The following is a 22426-nucleotide window of genomic DNA, read 5'->3' as shown; positions in this document are numbered from 1 at the left end:
AAGAAAAAAAAAGGAAGGCCTCAACAAAAGACTTTAACTGGGAGGCCCCACCATTAACTAGAAATACCAATGATTAAGTAGCCCCACTCTTTAGCAATACCGATGATTTGATGTAGCCAACCATCATATTTCCTAGGACCTTAATTAGCATTTGATGCCTAAGAGGTGATGATAAGGAATCCCCCTCCATTATGACATTGTGCAGCACAATTGATCTGGTCAAAAGAATCCTCCAAAAGGCCTAAATCTCCACCACAATAGCTCATCTAAAAAAAATAGACTAAGAAAAGGTTCTCAACACTTTACACTCCTCCATCGCACCTCATATACCAGGCTGAAATGAATCATCCATAAAACAACAGGCCAAATTTGCTTGAGAGCACCTAATGGATGAGATCTTTATTCAACCTACACTACGGAAACTCCTCTTTAATAAACAAACAAGGCTCCAATCTCAAATATCAAACTCAAAGAGTGTAACAATTGCTTTCTCCACTTTTAATAGTCTAATTTGGGCCTATGTGGCTTCACATCTTTAAAATGTGTCTACTCCCACCAAATATCATAATTACCTCCCAATGCAGGTACAACATCTTTGTCACATTTCATGGGATTGTTGGACTAGATAGGCAAACACCTCTTTACAGAACCAGACAAATTAACTCCCATATTAGGATAAGGAATCAGCTTTGATGTAATCACCCATCCCCTCCCATATAGATATTATCTGCTCTTGACCCAAGGGCTCCCATGGTTTTAAAACGTGTCCACACAATCAAGAGGAACTCATTACATCCATATTTTCAATATCTTTTCTCCTAACTAATGTAAGATATCATAAAGACCCCATGAAAAACATTTGTAATTGAAGCCTAAAGGGAAGATGAAGATTGTACAACCTCCCATAAAGCCTCCACAGGACTCCATCTATTCTTAAAAAATCTCACATTTCTCTCAAACCAAATGATCACCCAAGTGAAACAAACCACTTGCCACAAAACTATGCCTTTAAGAAGCCGAAAACCAACAAACAACGATAATAATGTCTACTAAACTCTTAAGAGGGAGCTACAACATAACTACCATCTTAAACAATCTATGATGCATTAAGGAAATTGGGCAATGAAGGAAGAGATGATCCACTAACTCACAATAATCCAGGCACATAACACATCATTCAAGACTGAGGGGCCTACTAGGTCCCATCAACTACAATATGTCATTAGTATTAACCTTTTCACATTCCATTATCCAAGAAAAGGCCTTAACTTCAGAAAGAGTTTTGCTTTCCTAACAAAATTAATTGGGGAAAAACAAAAGATGGTATGATCTATAGGTGAAAAGTCACAATAGAAGGAGTGAACAGAAAATAAGCCTAAAGAGGTCAAAGACCATACCTTACAATTTGGGAAGGAAGAAGATAAGTTCGCAAGAAGAAAGGAAAATATGAGCATGGAGAGCACATCAATCTCCACATCTATAAAATTACAATCAAAGTTTAAATTCTAGGTGACCATTCAAGAAGAATGGTCAAGTATTGAAGATATGGATAAAACCTTAAGACAAAAATAAAAAACAAGTAGGAGAACTAAGATTAATCAGTTTGATTAGCCAATTGCACATCCTCCCAAAACAATTTCTTATTCTTTCATCCACCAAATAACAAATATAAGGAGTATGGTTAGGGAAGATTTAAAGGGTGTTTGATAAAAGTGGTAACCACTTATAAGTGACACCTGCTTTATAAGTGAGTTTGATTTCATAAATTTTAAACCTCTTAAGACTAAATATCATGCAAAACCACTGAATTTGTGTGGTAAAAGGGACTTGACTAAACTCATGGCAAAACACAACAAATGAATTTTAATTTTTTATAACTTTTTTATTCCATCTTTATCTTTTTGTAAAATAAAGATTTTATTATTAACTAATTTTATATTAAAATGTGTTTTCTTTTAATCAAATTTTTTATTATTAGTTCCTTCATGTAAAGAAATTAAATTCTTTTCTTTTTTATAGATAAAACCACAGAACTTTATTAGAAAAAGGGAGCTAAAAAGTAACCCGAAGCATACAGGGATACACGAGAAGCCAAAAGACAAAAAACACACAAAAAGGCAAACACTCACCAACCCTCAGCTAGAACCCAACCAATCAACAAAATTAATTAAAGATCGGGGTCCTCCATCTAAACAAAGCTTAGTCCAAGAAAAGAGATTACAAACAAAAGAATTTTTCATTCTTTGAATCGACAAAACCTCATTATCAAAAACTATCATGTTTCTTTCTTTCCAAACCGTCCAAAATAAACAAAGAGGAGCTGCCTGCCAAGCCTTTCCACGCTTCTTATCCACAAAGGAAGCGGACCATCCTATTAGAGTGTCTCTAACCGTAAGCAGGAAGACCCAATTAACACCAAACAAAGAAAACACAAGATCCCACAAAACCCTTGCCTTGGGCAATGAACAAGGATGTGATTAATCGTCTCCTCTTCATCACAACACAAGAAGCACCTGTTTGCTAAAATCTAGTCCCTCCTCTTAAGTTGATCTTGGGTTAGAACCTTCCCCCAAGAAGCTTCCCAAGCAAAAAAGCCCACCTTTGTAGGCACACAAAGGCTCCAAATGATGCTCCCCGGAAACGGGACTGCACGACTAGATTCAAGAGTATTGTAAAGGGATTTTACAGAAAAAATCCCATTCTTCGAAGCTTTCCACAACACTCTATCCTCCAACCCAGCAACTAGCCTCTTTCCTTTAAGGGTCGAGAGGAGCCTCTCCACCGTCTCCACCTCCCAATCATTAAAGGGTCTAGAGAAACAGGGAATCCAACCTCCCACATCCCTCACAGAATCCCAACAATCCGCTACCCACGCATCTTGAGACACCGCTATGGCAAACAAAGAAGGAAAAGCCTCACAAAGGGAAATATTTCCGCACCAAATGTCCTTCCAAAATCTCACCTTTCTACCATCCCCACGGCGAAGGAAACATTTTTAAACAACAGAAGACCTTCCTTTCTAATTTCCTTCCAAAACCCCACCCCATAGCCCTCCCTAACCTCACGAGAATTCCACCCTCCACCTTCTTTCCCAAACTTCCTACTAATAATAAGCTTCCAAAAGGACTCCCTTTCAACCACAAAGCGTCAACTCCATTTGCACAAAAGGGCCCTATTGAGAATAGAAAGATTTCTAATCCCCAAACTACCCTTCTTTTTATGAGAACAAACCACAACCCACTTTACAAGATGGGGCCTCTTCTCCAACGCTCCCCCACCCCAAAGGAAATCCCTTTGGATTTTCTCAAGCCTCAATCTAACAACTCTTGGCATAGGCAGCAAGGACATGAGATAGATCGGCATGCTAACTAACGTGCTCTGAATGAGAATGATTCTCCCCCCTTTGGAAATGAATTGCCTCTTCCACAAGGCAAGTCTCTTCCGCAGCCTCTTTTCCACACCATCCCACACTGCCACTGACTTATGAGGAGCACCCAAAGGGAGCCCCAAATAAGTGGAAGGGAGAGATCCCACTTTGCAGCCCAGTTCAAAAGCCAACACCTCAACGTTCTCTACTCTTCCCATCGGCAGAAGTTCACTCTTATTCAAATTGATACTCAGACCAGAAATGGCTTCAAACCACATTAACAGCCAACTTAGAAAAGCCATTTGTTGGGAATCCTCAGAAAAAACCAACGTGTCATCAGCAAACAGCAGATGAGACACTTGGATCCCACTACCACCCCTTCCCCTTATCCTGCAACCGGTAAGAAAACCCCCCTTAACTGCTCTGTTAATGAGGCAACTTAAGGCCTCCATCCCTAAAACAAATAAGTAAGAGGAAAGGGGATCCCCTTGCCTTAAACCCCTAGTGCTCTGGAAAAAACCCGAAGACAATCCGTGGAGATGCACCACCTAATCCAGCCAGCCCATTTCTCCCCAAAACCCATTTTTGCATCATTGTCAGCAGAAAATCCCAGTTAATATGATTGTAAGCCTTCTCTAAGTCCAATTTACACAACACACCATATTCATCCCATTTCAGCAATGAGTCTATAGTCTCATTAGCAATTAACGTAGCATCAAGGATTTGCCTTCCTTCAACAAAAGCATTTTGGGTAGGAGACACCACCTTTTTTAACCTATTAGCTAGGACCTTGGCAAGAAGCTTGTACAGACCTCCCACCAAACTGATGGGTCTATAGTCGCATAAATCATCAGCCCCGCCTTTCTTAGGAATTAAAACCAAGAAAGTGGTGTTCAGACTTCTAACAAATTTACCCCTCTCAAAAAAATCCTTGAAAAATCCCATTAACTCACCTTTGACAAAGTCCCAGCAAAACTGCCAGAAAGCAAGGGAAAAACCATCCGGACTAGGAGCCTTGTCCCTATTCAACTCTGAGAAGGCCAAAAACACCTCTTCCACATAAAACATCTCCTCCATCCTGGCTGCCTCCTCTTCCCCAATTTTATCAAACTCCAGACTGTTCATACTAAGGTGTCAGCCACCAAGATCTGATAACAAATTCTGATAGGCCCTCACCACACCCCTTTGAATTTCTTGATCTTTTGAAAGCCAGATTCCATCAACTTTAATCTTTTTCAAACAATTCCTCCTTCTATTAGAATTTGCCACCTTATGAAAGAATCTTGTATTCTTATCGCCTTCCTTCAACCACGTTTCTCTTTATTTCTGTCTCTACAAGATTTCCTCCATAAGCGCCCACTTCTTGAAGTCCTCCCTGGCCTCCTTTCTAGCCTCTAACTCTTACTCGTTTAAGACTCTCTGTCGCTCCTAGTCATCCCAAAAAGACACTTTGTCCAAAGCCACCCTCATGTTCACCCCCACTTTACCAAAAACTTCCTTGTTCCAATTCTTCAACTTAATTTTTAAAGCTTTTAATTTTTCTGTCAGGATAAAACTATAAGACCCACTGTAGTTGAAACCTTGCCACCAGCCCCTAAGCAGCTCCTTAAAGCCCTCTTCCTTCAACCACATATTCTCAAAACGAAACGGAATTGAACCTCTCCTCACACCACCCCCATCTAACAGAAATGGGAAGTGATCAAACACTAGCCTTGGGAGAATACACTGAGAAACCCCACTAAAATGATTCTCCCAATCCTCCGAAATTAGGAAACGGTCTAATCTTGACCTGGATTGACCATTCAACCCTCCACTCCACGTAAAAGGCCCCCCCTAAAGAGGCAGATCTCTTAAAGCCAACTCTATTTTTATTTGATTTATATTAAAATTAAATATCTTTCAAAATAAAATCTTTTGTTTTTAGTTATTTGATATAATAAAATTGGAATACCAAATAAACTCTATTTAAGTTATTTATAAGAACTAATTTTTTATTAAAGGTTTAAGGAAAAAAACTGAAAATCACGATTATATTACTTTAAATGATTTTGAAAAAAAATAAAAATAAAAGATGATGAAATAATTAAGTAATGCATTATTTTTAGTTAGTTGTAGGTTCAGCAGTGTACAGTTGTAGTTTCAGTTGTGTACAATTGATTGTCTAGTTGTTGATTAGTTATGATTTATTTTGTATAGTTGTCGATTATTTTGTATAGTTGGCAATCCTAAAATAGCCTTGTGTACCCTGTATAAATACCATTGAGATATATGAGAATATTCATTCAGCAATTTATTTTTATTTTTTTTTTATAGGAAACGACAAAGGAATATATTGATAAAAAGAAGGTACAAAAGAAGGATGAGGAATCCTCCCATCAAAGAAAAACAAGACTACAAGAAATCAAATATAAGAAAGTGCAAAAAGAGAAAAGTAGACACTCTAGTTACACGCCGCTAACCAATCAAGTTGTAGCATATTAAGAGGAATCCCCTTAAAAACCTTAGAACAAAAAGCCCAAAAAGAGGTAAGAAAACAAATAGAATCCCAAAGATACTCAGAATTCCTTGCTTTATCCTCGAAAATCCTTGCATTTCTTTCCCGCCACACCACCCACATTAACGCGATGCACGCGTTTTGCCATAAAACAATCCCTCTCTTGGAAAATCCAAAACCATTAAAATTACTAGCTAACATGTCAGAGATGCTCCTTGGGGAAACCCAATCCATCTTTGCTGATTGAAATAATCTGTGCCACAACCCTATCGTCAAAGAGCAATGAAGGAATAGGTGATCTACTGTTTCTCCATGCTTCATGCACAACTTACATATGTCAGGGCTAAGTGCTTTGTAAGGTCTTCTCAATTGTAGCAAGTCATTAGTATTAACCTTCTTGTGAGCCACCAACCAGACAAAGGACTTGACTTTAAAAGGGACTTGAGCATTCCAGACAAACTTGGTAGGGAAAATTGGAGGCGACACAGAATATTGGGATAAGGCCAGAAAGAAAGATTTGACTGTGAAAAGACCTAAAGAGGATAAGGACCAAGATCTCTTATCTGGAACCGAAGATGAAATGTGTAGACGATCAAAAGACTGCATAAGGCCCTCTAGATCTTCTATCTCAGAATCAGAAAGATTTCGGCGAAAAGTGAAATTCCAAGAGAAAGGGCGGGTAGAACCAAGAATTGATGAAATAGGAGCATTTTTATCCGTGACTACTCTAAGTAATCTTGGATATTGGACACCCAAAGGTTGTTCCCCCCACCACAGGTCATCCCAGAACCGAATTCTATCCCCATGACCTACCACAAACCGAGTAAACTTGGAAAACTCTTGGTAGACTAGTGCAATAGCCTTCCAAGGACAACGATGAGACCATCTAACTATGTTGTTGACATCCCAACCATTGGAATGTGATCCATAAATGCTTAAAATCACCTGATGCCATAGAGCAGAACCCTCTCTAGGATATCTCCACAACCACTTCCCTAAAAGAGCGACATTCCTTATAGATATCTTTCCAAAACCCAATCCCCCTCTCGATTTCGGCTTACACACCACGTCCCAATTAACCAAATGGTCTCTTTTGCCTTCCCCTACGCCTGACCATAAAAAATCTCTTTGCATTCTCTCGATTTTTGCTGCCACAGAGGCGGGAATTTTAAACAAGGAGAGAAAATAACAAGGCATATGGGTGAGACAAGATTGAATGAGAGTAATTCTGCCTCCAAAAGATAAATATGCCTTCTGCCACCCATCTAATCTCCTTGATATCCTCTCAATCACAGGGTCCCAAAAGCCACTCGTCTTAGGATTCCCTCCCAGAGGAAGACCGAGGTAAAGTATAGGCCACCCAGAAGCCTTGCAGTCAAGCATCTCGGCCAACCTAGAAAGGTGATTCTGCTCAAGATTAATACCATAGATATTGCTTTTGTCAAGATTAACTTTCAAACTGGAAATATGCCCAAACACTAGCAGGACATTCTTAAGGGTCATCATATCCTCCTCCCGAGAGCTGGAAAAGAAAATGGTATCATCTGCAAATTGTAAGTGGGAAACCCTTGTTCTATTCCTACCCACCTTGAAACCCTCCAAGACATTTCTCTCCTCAGCTTTCAATAACATCCTACTCAACACATCTGCCACTATGGTGAACAAGAACGGTGATAAAGGGTCTCCTTGTCTTAAACCTCTAGATGCCTTAACCCACCCTTTCGCATTACCGTTTACTAGGACTGCAAAAGAAACCGAGGACAAGCAACCTCTCATCCATTTCCTCCATCTAATACCAAACCCTTTCATCTCCATCACATGATCCAAGAAATCCCAACTCACATGATCATACGCCTTTTCAAAGTCAATTTTGAACACAACTCCTTCCTCCCCCGATCTTCTTTTCTCATCCACTATCTCATTGGCTATGAGAACTGCATCCAAAATTTGTCTCCCTTGTACGAAGGCTCCTTGAGTAGAGTGTATGGTCTCATGAAGTACCTCTCTTATACGCCCTGCTAACACTTTGGCTATTATCTTGTAAAGACTAGTGATCAAGCTAATAGGTCTGAAATCTGAGATTCTCCTAGACATGCTTTTTTTAGGTAACAGAACTATAAAGGAAGCATTGGTGCTTTGATTAATAATTCCGCTCCTATGAAATTCTGTAAACACTTTCACTAAATCCTTCTTTATCACTTCCCAACAATCTTGAAACACTGCAATGGTAAAGCCATCCGGCCCCGGAGCCTTATCCCTGTCCATCTAAAATATAGCCTTACAAATCTCTTCTTCAGTAAAGGGGGATTCCAACCTAACCGCACTCTCACCAGATATAGGGGACCAATCTAAGCCTTCCACTCTCCAAGATTCTCCAGAAGGACTCGTGTAGAGCTTTTCGAAATACCTTAAAATCTCCTCTTTTATGCTCTCTGAATTATTCATCATTTGGCCATTTTCATTTTCCAACTCCTTAATGAATTTCCTATTTCTCCTGCCATTGGCCACTTTATGAAAAAATTTTGAATTGCAATCCCCTTCTTTTACCCATTTCACCCTAGCTTTTTGTCTCCAGTGTATTTCTTCCCTCAAAATCAACTCCTCTAACTCCCCTTTTTTTATAGCTCTTTGGGCTAAAAGTTCATGGGATAGGCCCCCTTCTTGCTCCAATGAATCAAAGTTAACTAAAGCAGATAATATATCTTCTTTCCTTTTACTTAGCTCTCCAAAAGAAGCCTTATTCCACACTTTCAATTTGGCTTTAACGAACTGTAATTTCCTCATGAACTTGTGCCCTTCCCACCCATTTCCTTGAAACTCCCTCCACCATCTTCCAAAATTCTCCTTAAAACTAGGATGTTGCAACCACATATTTTCAAACCTGAACGGCGTTGGACCCCACTTGAACGGATTAGTTTCCAAGACAATCGGCCAATGATCCGATGTCCATCTTGGTAGTACTCCTTGAATACTTTGAGGGAATGTTTGTTCCCACTCATTTGAGTACAGGAAACGATCTAATCTCTTGCAAACTGGATTTACTTGCATGTTTGACCAAGTAAATGATGCACTCCTTAAAGGTAAATCTATCAGTTCGCAATCACTTATGAAATCATCAAAGTCCTTCATGCTTGGGGTTAATCTAGAACCGCCCAATTTTTCTGAACTTCTCCTTATGACATTAAAGTCACCTCCCACACACCAGCACGGAGAAGCCAGCCCAGCAATGTCTGAAAGCTCCACCCACAAATCCTTCCTGAGAGCTGAGTTGTTTGGGCCATAAACTGCAGATAGCCACAGAGATTCGCAACCGTTCAATGTAAACTTGATTGAGACCGAAAAAGAACCTAACATTACCTCCTCCCTGCTCAATTTTTTAGTATCCCATATGATCAAAATTCCACCCGAAGCCCCACATGCCGGAAGGTCTGCCCAATCCTTATTTCTGGCTGTCCAAACACTACCCACAAATCTTCTATCACACTCTTCCTTTTTTGTTTCCTGAAACATCACTACATCTGGCTTTTCTGATCTCAAAAAATCCTTGACCACCCTTCTCTTTTTCTTTGAACCCAAACCCCTGGTATTCCAACTGATTATCTTCATGTGAAACTTTGTGACCCTAATCTCCGAACCAAAACCAGATAGTCTCACAATCCTGTGGAGCATCTGCTCTTCCTCCTTGAATATACCTTGATATCCAGAGTTTTTAAAACCTCACGAACTTTTGCCATTTTCCTAGGAGACAGTCCTTCTATTTGGAACTCGCCCGAAGGAGAGCCCGCAATACCTCCCAAGTGGACTGTAGCCTTACTGGACTCCTTGCAAGGCAATCTTAAATTAGCTGAGAGAGAATTGGCACTCTCAAACATCTGGTAAGGATCAGCAGGCTGTATCACCTCCGTTTCCATTTCTAAACTAGGAATATCAACCGGAAAATGACCTTCATCGTTGCCTTTTTTGGAAAAAAATTTAGATTTTACTCGATTTTCCATGGGTGCCAGAGATTGAGAAGATGAGTCAGGGGACATGGGGGTAGAGGGACACTGAATGTGTACGGGAGGATTCAAGAGGGAATTAGAGAAGCCACTAGAAGAGGGTATAAATGGGTGGATGGAATTAAAAAATGAAGGCGTTACCTCCAGATTTTCCGCAACCCTCGGAACACAGTTCCCCATCAAGCTAGGCCCTTTGCCTCTGGTTTCTGGCGAAGAAGGCTTAACCATGGCTGCTGAGCCACGAGAATCAGACCCCACTCGGCCCAAAGAACCTTCCATATCTTCGTTGGATGAAAACATTTCCAGATCTGCTTCCTTTCTTGTCGACGAGTCCCTTTCCCCTATATTTTCCTTGCGCGGCCTTGATAAACACGGAGAAAAGAGAGGGCTTGCATTTAGTCCTCTGTTTGCCTGAGATTCGGCTCCTAAATCATCTGTCTTTGGGTCCTCTTCGCTGTCCACCTTGATTTTTCCGCGCGAAATGGACTCGCTATTGCTCCGGATACCTTGTCGATGCTCTGAGCTTGGGGGAAAGAAAGTTGACCACCGCTTCCTTGAACCATGCACCACCTTCTTCTCCGCTAACCTACTCGACTGAAACTCGAGGAGTCCAGGAGCTGATTTCACCTTTTCGTTTGCAGAAGATGCGTCTTCTTCTTCCTCGCGTGACGACGCCACTGTCACGACTGGGGTAACCTCATCTGGGCTTAGGCCCAAGCCCAGTAGGTCTTTAATCTTGCAGCCCATTACATCTCCACTTGGATCAGTCTTTACCATCAGCTGGGCCTTCCTCTCTCGGGCCCGACAGCCCACATCAGCAATATCCTCATCTTCTCCGGCCCAAACTCCTCCTTCTCCAATCCCGTCCATCCCATCTGTTGCTTTCAAACGAGACTGTGACGGGATCTGGCAGCCCTTACCCCTATTTCCCTCCTTCCAAAGTCTGTTATCCTCCCCGACACGGTACCTTCCCTTCTCCGTTGATCTACCGCATTCCCCTCGCCTTCCTCCACCTGTCTCCATGTGAGAAGCGACAGCCACCCGAGTCGACTCACCCTTCTCGCTACCTCTCCGTCTTTCTTCATCTCCGACCACCACCACGACGACTGTGAACACCCAATCCCCATCCGTCACCTCTAACATGGCTGGAAGGATTGCCCTATCCCTCATTACAATCTTTAATCTCGCCCTGCTGAGATCGAATAACTTCAGCGTCCGCCAATCAATTTCTTTTACAGACCCCCATTGCTCCACAATCTTCTTCAGGTGAACCTCCGACCATAGGTGAAATGGCAACCCCTTTAATTCGATCCATCCTTCTCTAAATTTCCGGTCTATTTCCGCATTTTCCTTCGGCGACCATCTTCGCAGCTGAATAATGTTCCTTTCCCCAACCCTTAACTTCCTCAAATCATGGAGGAATAAGGCTTCCTTGGTTGTTTCAACAAAAAATACACCTTTTCTAGCTGAAAAGGGTACGATCGTTACAACTCCATTCTTCCCTAAGCTTCTCGCCACCAATCTTCCAACCTCAGCCCAATTCTCCCTGTCAAACTTGCTTTCACATATCACAGCACGCGCCCACCTTCCCACTGGAACTAGACCACCTCCTCTTGGTCCTTCGTCACTAACTATCTTCGCGTAGGATCTGTGCATCGAGCCCACTTTGTAGTGAGGCCAGCTTTCCCCTCTTAAATTCCTTCCTTTTTCTTCTGCATACGGATAGGGGACCACCAGCATTGTATCTAACGCTTTTTTGAGACTCTCCCAACCTCTGCCTTTGTCGCCCTCAGGAATGATCAGAACGGAAGGTTTTCTGTTGGTAGCAAACTCCGAGATCCTTATGAACCTTCCATGATTGTTGAAGCCAACTTCCAACAGATGAGCCCTGCATTTTCCCCTGAATTTTTTGTTGAACCCCATATGACTCTTCAATGCTATGGCTTTCTTCAAGTATTCAACCAACCACCCAACTGCTTCCTTTTCAAATCCTAATGCAAAAACCAAGCCTCTACTTATCTCTGTCATCGAACACCATTCACCTCCTTGATCACCTTCCAGCCTAATCAAGAAGGTCTTCCTCTCAATCAAGACCTTTACCGTCTTCCTCTCAAGAACCCTCATAATCTTCTCCAACCATAAAAAAACCTTGTTCATTCAGCAATTTATCAAGTTGGTATCAGCACGAAAATAGAGAATTTCCATTATTACCTAGCCGACACTCCTTCCATTCTTTTTCACCCTCTTCATTAACACGTATGTCTACAAAAACAGATATGAGTATTTCTAATAACAAAAAGTCATCCAATGGTGACCATTCATGAGACCGCCTCTCCAGCAGTTTCTACGAAGTTAGATGGTGCTAATTATCATGTTTAGTCTCAAATTTTGGAAATGCATATTATTGGCAGAAAGAAGAAGGGATATATCATAGGAAGGAAGGTTGCACTTACTGAGGATAATCCAAACTATGATGAATGGGAGGCCGAAGACACTCTAGTCAAGCCTTGGCTCATCAATTACATGACTGATTGGCTGATGTCACAGTTAGTGCAGTGTGGAACAGCTAAGGAGGTGTGGGATGCAATCAAGAGAAGCTATCTTTATGTCTTTGACTCTTCTCAAGTATATGAATTGATGAAGAAATCATTTCAATCACACCAAGGTGGTCACCCTCTTGCAAAATACTACAATGAGTTAAACTCAATATTCGCAAAGCTTGATTATTGAAGACCCAATGACATGACGTGTGTAGCTGATATTGAGAATCAAAGGAAGCGCAAAGCTGACTCTTCTTCTTGCTTTTGCACTCACTGCAATAGCACCAAATATACGATAAGATGTTTGCTGGAAGAAGCATGGTTATCTAGAGTGGTACAAGCTTAAACAAGCTGAAAGGAAGAACAAGAAATCAACTCATGTTGCTCTTATTAACACTACTCCAGCTTCTGCTTCTTAGGTTTCTCAATTATCTTCTCAAAAAGGTAATTCTGGTTTGGACTTTATTTCTACTGCATCTAACACTTGGGTTATTGATTTAGGGGCCATTGATCATATGACTAGTCATTCTTCCCCATTTGACTCTCTAATGCCTTCACTTGTTAAGTCTGTTCAGGTTGCTAATGGGACTTCTATGTCGAATTTAGAAGCCAAGAATGTCTCACTTCCCCCACACTCTCCATGTCCTTCGTCTTACTTCCACTTAGTCTCTCTAAGAGTCTTATTTCTATTAGCAAGATTACCAAACATTTTAATTGTTTTGTAACCTTCCATTCTACTCACTGTGTGTTTTAAGACAATCTTACGAAGATGAGAATTGACATTGGTAAGAAGAGGGGAGGTCTTTACTACTTGGAGAGGGTAAGGGAGTTACAATCTAAATCTGATCGTATTTTTCAAGTAGCAAGAGAGACATCTGATAGAGAAAAGATTTTTTATGATATTGTCAATTAGGTCACCCATATTTTGCTTATTTGAAACGTTTATTTCCTAAGTTGTTTCAGAATATTTCAGTTTCTAGTTTAAGGCGTGAGTAATGCATTTATGCTAAAAATCATCGTGTGCCTTTCAAAATAAGTCTCAATAAAAGTTCGATTCTTTTTACCCGTGTTTTTCCCAATGTTTGGGGTCCTTTTTCTACTCCTTCTGTTTCGGGTCATAAATACTATGTATCTTTTATTGGTAATTGTACTAGGGTGAGCTGGATATATTTGTTTTAAGTCTAAAAATGATATTTTACATGCTATTTCTAAATTTTCTAAAATGATTGTCACACAATTTAATTCTCAGGTTAAGGTTTTTCTCTCTGACAATGGTTGTGAGTTTGTGAATTAGTCCTTTTCTAATTTATTCAAAGAAAATGGAATCCTTCATCAAGCATATACATACACGCCACAACAAAAAAACATAGCAAAGCGTAAAAACCATCACATTCTAGAGGTGGCTTGGGCTTTATGCTTTACTATGTCTATTCCAAAACATTTCTGGGTTGACATTATCATGACTGATGTCTTTCTCATCAACCGAATGCTTGCTGATGCCATTAATTATCAAACTCCTTTGCGAATGTTATCACAATTTCACTTTATTCATTTTGCATTAAATCTTTGTCCTAAAGTTTTTAGTTGTATGTTTTTATCTTCATATACACTCTCATCAAAGGGATAATCTTGATCCTCGTTCTCTTAAATGTGTCTTTCTAGGTTACTTTAATTCCCAAAAGGGTTATAAATGCTTCCATCCTCCTATAAGCAAATACTATGTCTCCATGGATGTTCAATTTTGCGAATGGGAGTCTTATTTTTTTGGGAATGTGTCTTTGATTCCTCTTCAGGGGAAGATTAGTAGTAAGGAAGAGGAAAGGTTGTGGTTAGAAGAGAAGAGGTTATGGATTTTAGGTCAAGAGGAGGATTCAATTGATTTGGGAAAGGGGGAGTCTGTTGATACCCTCAACCCTATGACGGCTAAGTTTGCCTCTAAGGAAAGAAGAGATAGAAGACCAGCCAAATTATTTCAACAAGGTTATACAAAGAAGAACAAAGATGCTACTGTCATTCCCTCTTCTAGACTCCCATACTCTTGATGATACTACCATGCCATTGGATGACTCTTCCAAAACTAATCCCAAGGTACATGTTTGTTCACCTTTAACTTCTGAAACTACTACCTTGAATCCACAAGATGGTGAACAAGGTAGGAGATATCCTCTTCATATCATAAAGAACCTGATAGGTTGGGTTTCTCAAAATCATCCTCTAATGTTGTCTATCCCATTTTTTATTTTGTCTCTTATCATCACCTATCTAAGACTCACCTTGCTTTTACTCTTTAGTTATCCTCTATGTCTATTCTTACTCATTTTCAAGAAGCCCTTAAAGATCCCAAGTGGAAGTTTGCTATGATAGAAGAAATGAAGGCTCTCTAGAAGAACTCTACTTGGGAGATGGTTAAGCTCCCTTAGAAAAAGAAGATAGTGGAATATAAGTGGGTATTTATAGTAAAGTACAAGTCGGATGGGACAATTGACAAGTACAAAGTTAGACTGGTTACCAAGGGATACACCTAGACTTACGGAATTGACTATTAAGAGATCTATACCCTTGTGGCCAAGATGAACACCAGTAGAGTCATACTCTCTCTTGCGATCAATCTAGACTAGCCATTAACACAGTTTGATGTAAAAAATGCCTTTCTCCATGGTGATCTGTTAGAGGAGGTGTACATGAACCCCCCTCCGAGGTTTACACCAAAAGGAGGCAAGCTATTCAAACTAAAAAAAGCTTTGTATGGATTGAAGTAGTCGCCAAGGGCATGGTTTGGTAAGTTGAGCTACTCAATGAAGGAGTAGGGTTTTAAACAAGCAATGACATATCACACTTTGTTCCATAAGAGAGATGGTGATGATATTACTCTACTTATTATTTATGTTGATGACATGATTGTTACAGGTAGTAACTCTAAAAAAATAAAGAACCTTTGGAGCTATCTGGCCAAAGAATTTGAAATGAAGGACTTGGGTGCTCTAAAATATTTCTTAGGTATTAAAGTGTCTCGGTCCAAGCAAGGACTCTACCTCTCACAACGGAAGTATACATTAAATCTCCTGGTTGAAACTAGTAACTCCACTAGCAAACCTATAGATACTCCCATTAAGATAAATTATGGTTTGTCCATCTACCCTCATCAGATTCCAATGAACAAAGAAAGATATCAGAGACTAGTGGGGAAATTAATCTAACTCACAGCAGACCTAACTTGTCATATGCAGTTAGTGTTGTAAGTCAATTAATGCATAATCCGAGTGACCAACACATGAATGCAGTAAGTCGTATCCTGACCTATTTGAAATCCTCTCCAAGCAAAGGTATTATGTTCTCTAGACACAAACATCTAGATATTGAGGGTTACATAGACTCTGATTTTGTCGGATCCAAATTGGATAGAAAGTCTACCTCAAGGTAAGTGTCATTTGTAGGAGGAAATTTGGTGACTTTGAGGAGTAAGAAACAAAATGTGGTCTCATTGTCTAGTGCAAAAGTTGAATACCATGCACTCCATCATGAAACTACGAAACTTACTTGACTAAGAATTCTCTTAAGCGAGCTTGGATTTTATCCTAAGAAACCTATAGTGCTCTTTTGCAATAACACAACAATTATTGAGACTGCAAATAATCCGGTACAACATGATCAAACTAAGCATATTGAACTTGACAAGAACTACATGAAGGATTACCTAGACTCTGGCATGATAAAGGATCCTTATATCAAGAGATTTGACTTCCCCACCTAGCTACGACCACCCTGATCGTAGAGCACTTCTGATCAAAGATCAGCCTGATCATAGAGCACCCTGATTTACAATCAGCCTGATCGTAGAGCACTGACATTAACAACAAGAGTCATCTCATCTATCTGCTTTGGTCAAAGGATTTTGTGGTAAGGTTGGCTTGAATGATTCAACCAGACAAGTCCTTTTTGCCACCCCTGACCTTTGATATATACAGTTCCTAGCGCTCCTCAAGAGTCTAGAACAATTATAATCTCTCTGGCCTTGAAAACAGACAAAGCAATCAGGTCAAATAATTCGTTCCAGTTTTACCTTCTTAATCTCCCTCTCCTGTCAGTCCAGTCCTTTCTTTCCCATACGCTTTCTTGCCATGGCAGCAGCAGCAGGCCCCGCTTTATCAACTGGACTCTTCTGAGCGCATAATCCTTCCTATGGTTCTGTTAACGAGACGGCTCTTGTTGTTAATGTCAGGTAAAAGTTGCATACATCTAATGGGATAATCCCATTAAGAGGGGCAGATCAGTTAGTGAATATGATAACTCATGTAGTTACTAATGGCCGATTGTATGCAGCATTATCCAAGTTGGGCATGTGCAATATCTATGCACCAACTTGAGGTGGAGAGTCAGTTGTGGGTACAACTATGATGTATAGCTGTGATGTATAGCCATGCGTACAGCTGTGTGCAACTGATTGTGTAGTTGTCAATTAGTTGTAATTTATTTTATATAGTTATCAACTATTTTGTATAGTTGACTATCCTAAAATAGCCTTGTGTACCTAATATAAATACCCTTGAGATATATGAGAATATTCATTCAACAATTTATCAAGTTTTTTTATTGACCATAAACTATGTAGGTCATATAGATTTTTCTATTTTGTCACAATTTTTATTCTCTAATTTATTTATATTGATTTTCATATTATATATTATTTAAAAATATTATATTTAGTTACTAAAAAATTGAAAAATAAAAATTCGAACAAAAAAACATATGGAAAGAAAATGGTATAGAAAATTTTTTCCATTTTATAAATAAGAGAATGTATTAAATAGCACAACTAGCACATAAGAATACACAGGTCGTATACAATGAGCACCAACAAGCTAAACAAAAAAGAGGATACAAAAAAGAAGGGACTATTTGCTACCAAAATGAGGCTAAATAGTAACTTCAATCTTTTCTAGCATAGGATACCAAAGGCTTTGCATTGTAAGATTGATGTTAAGCCACCAATCTGCTCACCATTTACTTTGATACACAAAAAGGTGCTCTTTTTGAGATTAAACTTCAAACCTAAAATAGTACCACAAACCTAAGAGAATAAACTTCATGTTACATAGGTCATTTGTTCAAGCTCTAGAAAATTTGCAAACTGCAAATGAAACACCTTGACAAGGCTCCTACCCACAAGAAACCCTCCACAATACCATTGTGAAGAGAAAAGGCGACAGTGGGTCACCTTGCCTCAATCCCCTAGAGGCCTTCACTAATGCACCCATTCACTAAAATAGCAAAACTAGATGATAAGAAGTCTCATACCCAGGATCTCCACTTTAGCTGAAAATCTTTACGAAGCAACATATGTTCCAGAAATCCCAAATTCAAATGATCATTAGCCTTCTCAAAGTCAATCTTACGAAAAAAAATAAAAATAAAAATTGCTTCTTCTTATATCCTTTTTTTCATCTACCAATTCATCAATGATTAGAATTGCACCCAAAAGTTTTCTACTCTCAACAAAGGCATCCTGAAAAGGAGAAATAATCCCATGTAAAACCATTTGAATATGTTTGGACAGTGACTAAGCTATGATTTATAAAGATTAGTTACCAAGCTAATGGGTCTAAATTAGAAATACCCTCTGATTCCCCTTTCTTGGGGAATAGAGATATGAAGGTAGCATTGGTACTTTTGCTTATTTGCCCACAATCATGAAACTCAGAGAACACTTTGATGCAATCCTTCTTTATCAAGTTACAACAACCCTGATCAAAACCTAAAGAAGCCATCTGAATCTGGGTCTTAGCTTTGTCCAATTAAGACAGTTTCTTAAGTTTCTTTCTTAAAAAAGAAAGGCCCCTCCAACTAAGCAGCACTTTCCCAAGAAACAGGTAACCAATCCAGACCATCTAATCTTCACTAATCTTCAGATGGACTACTGACGGTCTTGCTACTCCATCATGCACTTCCATTTATTCACTTCTTTGGATTTTTGCTATTATTCAGTCAAATCTGTCAAAATATTGTGTGAATGGCCGAATACCTTGGCCTTGAGTTTTGTATATTATATATAGACTTTACAAGGATGCTATACATGGAAAGCAAATAAAAGCAAATAAATTCCCACATGATTCTAGCCCTATACATGTAAACTATAATCTGTCAAATAATGTATGCTAACTGTACAGAATAATAAATGGAGAAATAAGAAAACAATTGTGGGCTAAAATAAGGAAAGAAGTGTGGACAGCAAAGCTGTCCTTTGACAAAATGTTCTTCTACTTTGTTTTCCTTTTCACTTTTTGATGGTTTAGGTTCTTCATTTTACTTGATGTTTTTCAAAAGGTTCTTTCTTTTATTTCTTTTTTCAATAAAATGGACCAAATGCAAGACAGTTCTACTCAGTCATTCAATAAAATTGTTTTTATTTGTTTTTGTATTTTCTATAGGCAAGGAAGTAAAGAAGGTATTTAACCTCAAAAAAGATCAGAATTGGTCCATAAGGAGGTGAAGAAGATGATACAACCTTTTTTTTTCGATAGGCAAATAAGTATTGCAGTGATAAACAGCACCTAATAAAACAGGGGTGTACCCCAGGTACAAGGGGGTAAACTCAAGCTGATGTACAGAGGGGTATACTAAAGTTGATTCAACAAAATAGCAACTACTACCATCACCGGGTATATGAATAAAATCAATACAGTATGCATAACATTTCTACCTTTGTACTTAATGAATGCTATGGAGCAGATGCCGCAGATTAAAATCTATTCATATATGTATGGATGTGTGCACACATATATGTGCATCTGCATGTCCATGCACGTGTTTCAGCTCATGAATTCTGCCTTCATCGACAGAATCATGAACGAATACAAGCACTTATACTTGAAATGGAATTACCACTATCAAGAAGGCAAAACCAAAGGCAAATTTCTTGATCCATAAAATATTTTAGAAACCAAAAAAGTGCATCAGTGGCCACGATTTGTTCAGGAATTATCACTTTCAGAAAAACAAAAACAAAGCTTATTTACAAAGTCCTGGATCTATGAGATAATTTAAAAACTGAACAATGTATCTATATTTATCACAAATTCCTTAAGTGTGCTAAATAAGGAAGTAGTGATTCTTTCCTATGACTTGTTGCAGCTTCCATACCAACACTAGAAGTCAAAAGGGCTTCTAGATGGTTTATATATATATATATATATATATATATATATATATATATATATATATATATTAATTTTGACAAAACCTAGTAATTAGATATGCCAAATCTTAAGGCTGCATCTATAGCCCACGTCATCAACCCAACACAAAAATTAGAAAATTAAAGAATTAACACAAAGGATTTAACCAAAGAAAATATGGTATACTATGAGGAATAAGATAATGTACCTCTAATTTGTCCTCCTTAGCTCTGTGGTTATGCGGAAGAGCACGAAATTCCTCAGTCAAACGCACGCACTCATGAATATTTTCAGGTGAGACAAAATCAAGAGCAACCTTTATGCATGACTGTAAGATACAAAATCACACAAGCAAACACACATGGAAAGAAATGAGGAAGAAAATCAGAAACTGAAATCCAAAAGTAAATGGACCCAAGCAGGAAGCAGAAATGAAATTCAAAAGTAAATAATGAACTCATGCAGGAAAAGTTTTGCCCACCTTTTCTCTTTTTTTTTTTTTGGGTGGGGGGGGAATAAGTTGTAAGATAAAAACCAAAACAAGGAAACCCATCCTTCCTTTTCGGTTTCCTTAAATGTATGAAATGGAACTTTATGTCATAGGCATAAACTACAAGCAAGTTGACGAGATACCCATACTCTGGTTAGAGTCAACATACCAGGCAGAAGTATTTCCAGCAGTCACCTGGATCATTCACTTGCTTTATGTAAATTATATATCCTTTAAACTCTAGTTATTTATAACATTGAAGCAGGACAGCACTAAATAACACCATATACAGTCACTGATCCAGTGAAACAAGGATTAAGGAAATTTAAAATTTAAGATATGTTTTGGAAGAATGGTATTGTGTGCAGGGATGGAATATAGATTGGGTCGGTGAGGTTTAAAGACAGCAAGTTACTTGAGTTCCAAAAAGTTAATTACTAAAATTTCTAGGAGCAACAAATTCATGGTTCAGGTTGTAGAATATGTTTTGATAAATTCATTCAGGTGGGAAGAGGTTCAGGGTTATAATAGTAAAATTTTAATTAGAAAAATGAAGAAAACAGTGGTCACTTCTGGAGTGAATGCAGTAATCTGGACCTGCATATTTAAATTTAACTTAGCTGATTAAGCATTTGTGCTGATTTATCAATTAAATAATTGATATAACTAACTGTGCTAAATAATAGTGTTACAAAAATATGTGTGCTAAGTAGTCTATGTAATTAAGCTCACTTAAAAATATTTTAAGCAAGCTTAATTAACAAGAACATTCTTTATAAACCCAGGATTTAGAGAGAGGTGGTGACAATTTTAAGTATTTTATTTGGATTATGAAAGACAAAACTGTATTCCAGCTTACAATGCTATCAATAATGCCTAAATCACATTATCTTTTAGAGTGCCATTTCATATAATGCTCTTGACGGCAGATTGAGATGAGACACCATTGCCACCATTTGTAGGCCTTGTTCCATAGAAAGATTCTACCAACAGTACCTTGAATTTTAGACCCATAAGTCTGCAGACTAGTGTTTACCAAATTATAACAAAGGTTTAATCCAAACATTTTTTAAGTCAGATTACATGAGGCTCCTTCACAATGAACCGTAGTTGAGGCTAGACAAATCCCAGATGCAGCTATTGTTACTAATTAAATGGTAGATGAGAAACTACATTCAAGTGAAGGAAGAGGATGAATCTCTTGTAGGATTATCTACCACTTTGAGTTGTAGCCTCTTGTTTTCTGTCTGTCTGTCTTTGTGTTTTTTCTTGTTAAACAACCAATTTTCCAATTTTCCTAAAGGCTTAAGCTTGTAAGATTTAAGTTCATAATATATATCATGAGCTCTAACACCCTCCCTTCCATGTAGCCTCCTTTGGGCTTACATGTGGGGTTTAATAAATTGGGGAAATAAAGTAGCTTTTTTAGAGTTAATAAATTGAGTAAATGAACATGCAATGAGGTTTGAACACATGACTTTCCACCAAACAAGGCTTTGATAGTATGTTAGACAACCAATTTTCTTTTCTTAAAGGCTTAAACTTGTAAGATTTGGGTTCATAATGTATATCATGAGCTCTAACAATTTTTTACTTATTCTTGTGTTTGTTCTCGGTTCTTTTGTTTATTTATTTATTATTACTATTACTATTATTATTATTATTAATTTTCTTAAAGGCTTCAGTTGATTTAGGTATTATTATTATTATCAATAACCAATTTTCTTAAAGGCTTAACCTGATTTGAGTATTTTGTTGTTAGTTCTTTTTTTTTTTTTAAATAATTATAATAATTATTAACAACTAATTTTCTTTAAGGCTTAAGTTGATTTAATTCTTTGTTTTCAGTTCTTTATAACTTGGTATTGGTAAGCACAATGAAAAATGAGAAACCCTTCCAAAATTTACAAGAAAATTGATATTATTATTATGGAAACCAAATCAAAGTACAAGCCAAAATATATAATTATTATTGCAAGGATAACTCATCCTTACAGAACTTTTAAACTCATTTTAATGAATTGCAGGTCTGATGGAAGGGAGGGTAACAAACAAGCAGTTAGGTTTGAAATCCTGACCTCCCAAAAAGCAAGGCTGCAATACCATTTTAAACCATCAACTTGACCTAAAAGATTAAGCTAGTAGGCAATGGGCAAACAATATATATCAAACCAAGTTGGGCTCTAATAGTGTGAAAGAACACAATGCTATGGATTTACAAACCTTAAGATTCCTAACTTGATGAGGACATCCAGCAGGTATAAAGACTGCCTCTCCAAGTTTTTGTACAAATGTCCAAGGTTCAACTCCTACATAAAGCATCAAAGTATAATACTTGAAAAAATTAAGACATCTTTTACAAGAG

At 38.3% G+C, this 22426-nt stretch overlaps 1 protein-coding gene across 4 annotated transcripts in view; it reads right to left on the bottom strand.

The window, feature by feature from the left end:
* Positions 1-22426, bottom strand: part of LOC100244450 (lysine-specific demethylase JMJ26) — a 68112-nt gene that overhangs the window by 4618 nt on the left and 41068 nt on the right. For 3 of the 4 annotated variants that reach the window (XM_010650564.3, XM_010650565.3, XM_010650563.3), the window contains exons 10-11: positions 22285-22370; positions 19780-19899 (exon numbers count right to left, since the gene is read on the bottom strand). In XM_010650564.3, the coding sequence (XP_010648866.1) occupies positions 19780-19899; positions 22285-22370 (206 nt within the window). Of the gene's footprint in view, positions 1-12312; positions 12673-19779; positions 19900-22284; positions 22371-22426 lie in introns of all 4 variants that reach the window. The other variant, XR_009465489.1, reaches the window with a different exon arrangement.

This window comes from Vitis vinifera, chromosome 4 (genome assembly GCF_030704535.1).
Source record: "Vitis vinifera cultivar Pinot Noir 40024 chromosome 4, ASM3070453v1".
Lineage (NCBI taxonomy): Eukaryota > Viridiplantae > Streptophyta > Magnoliopsida > Vitales > Vitaceae > Vitis > Vitis vinifera.
This window is presented reverse-complemented; position numbering and strand designations above follow the sequence as displayed.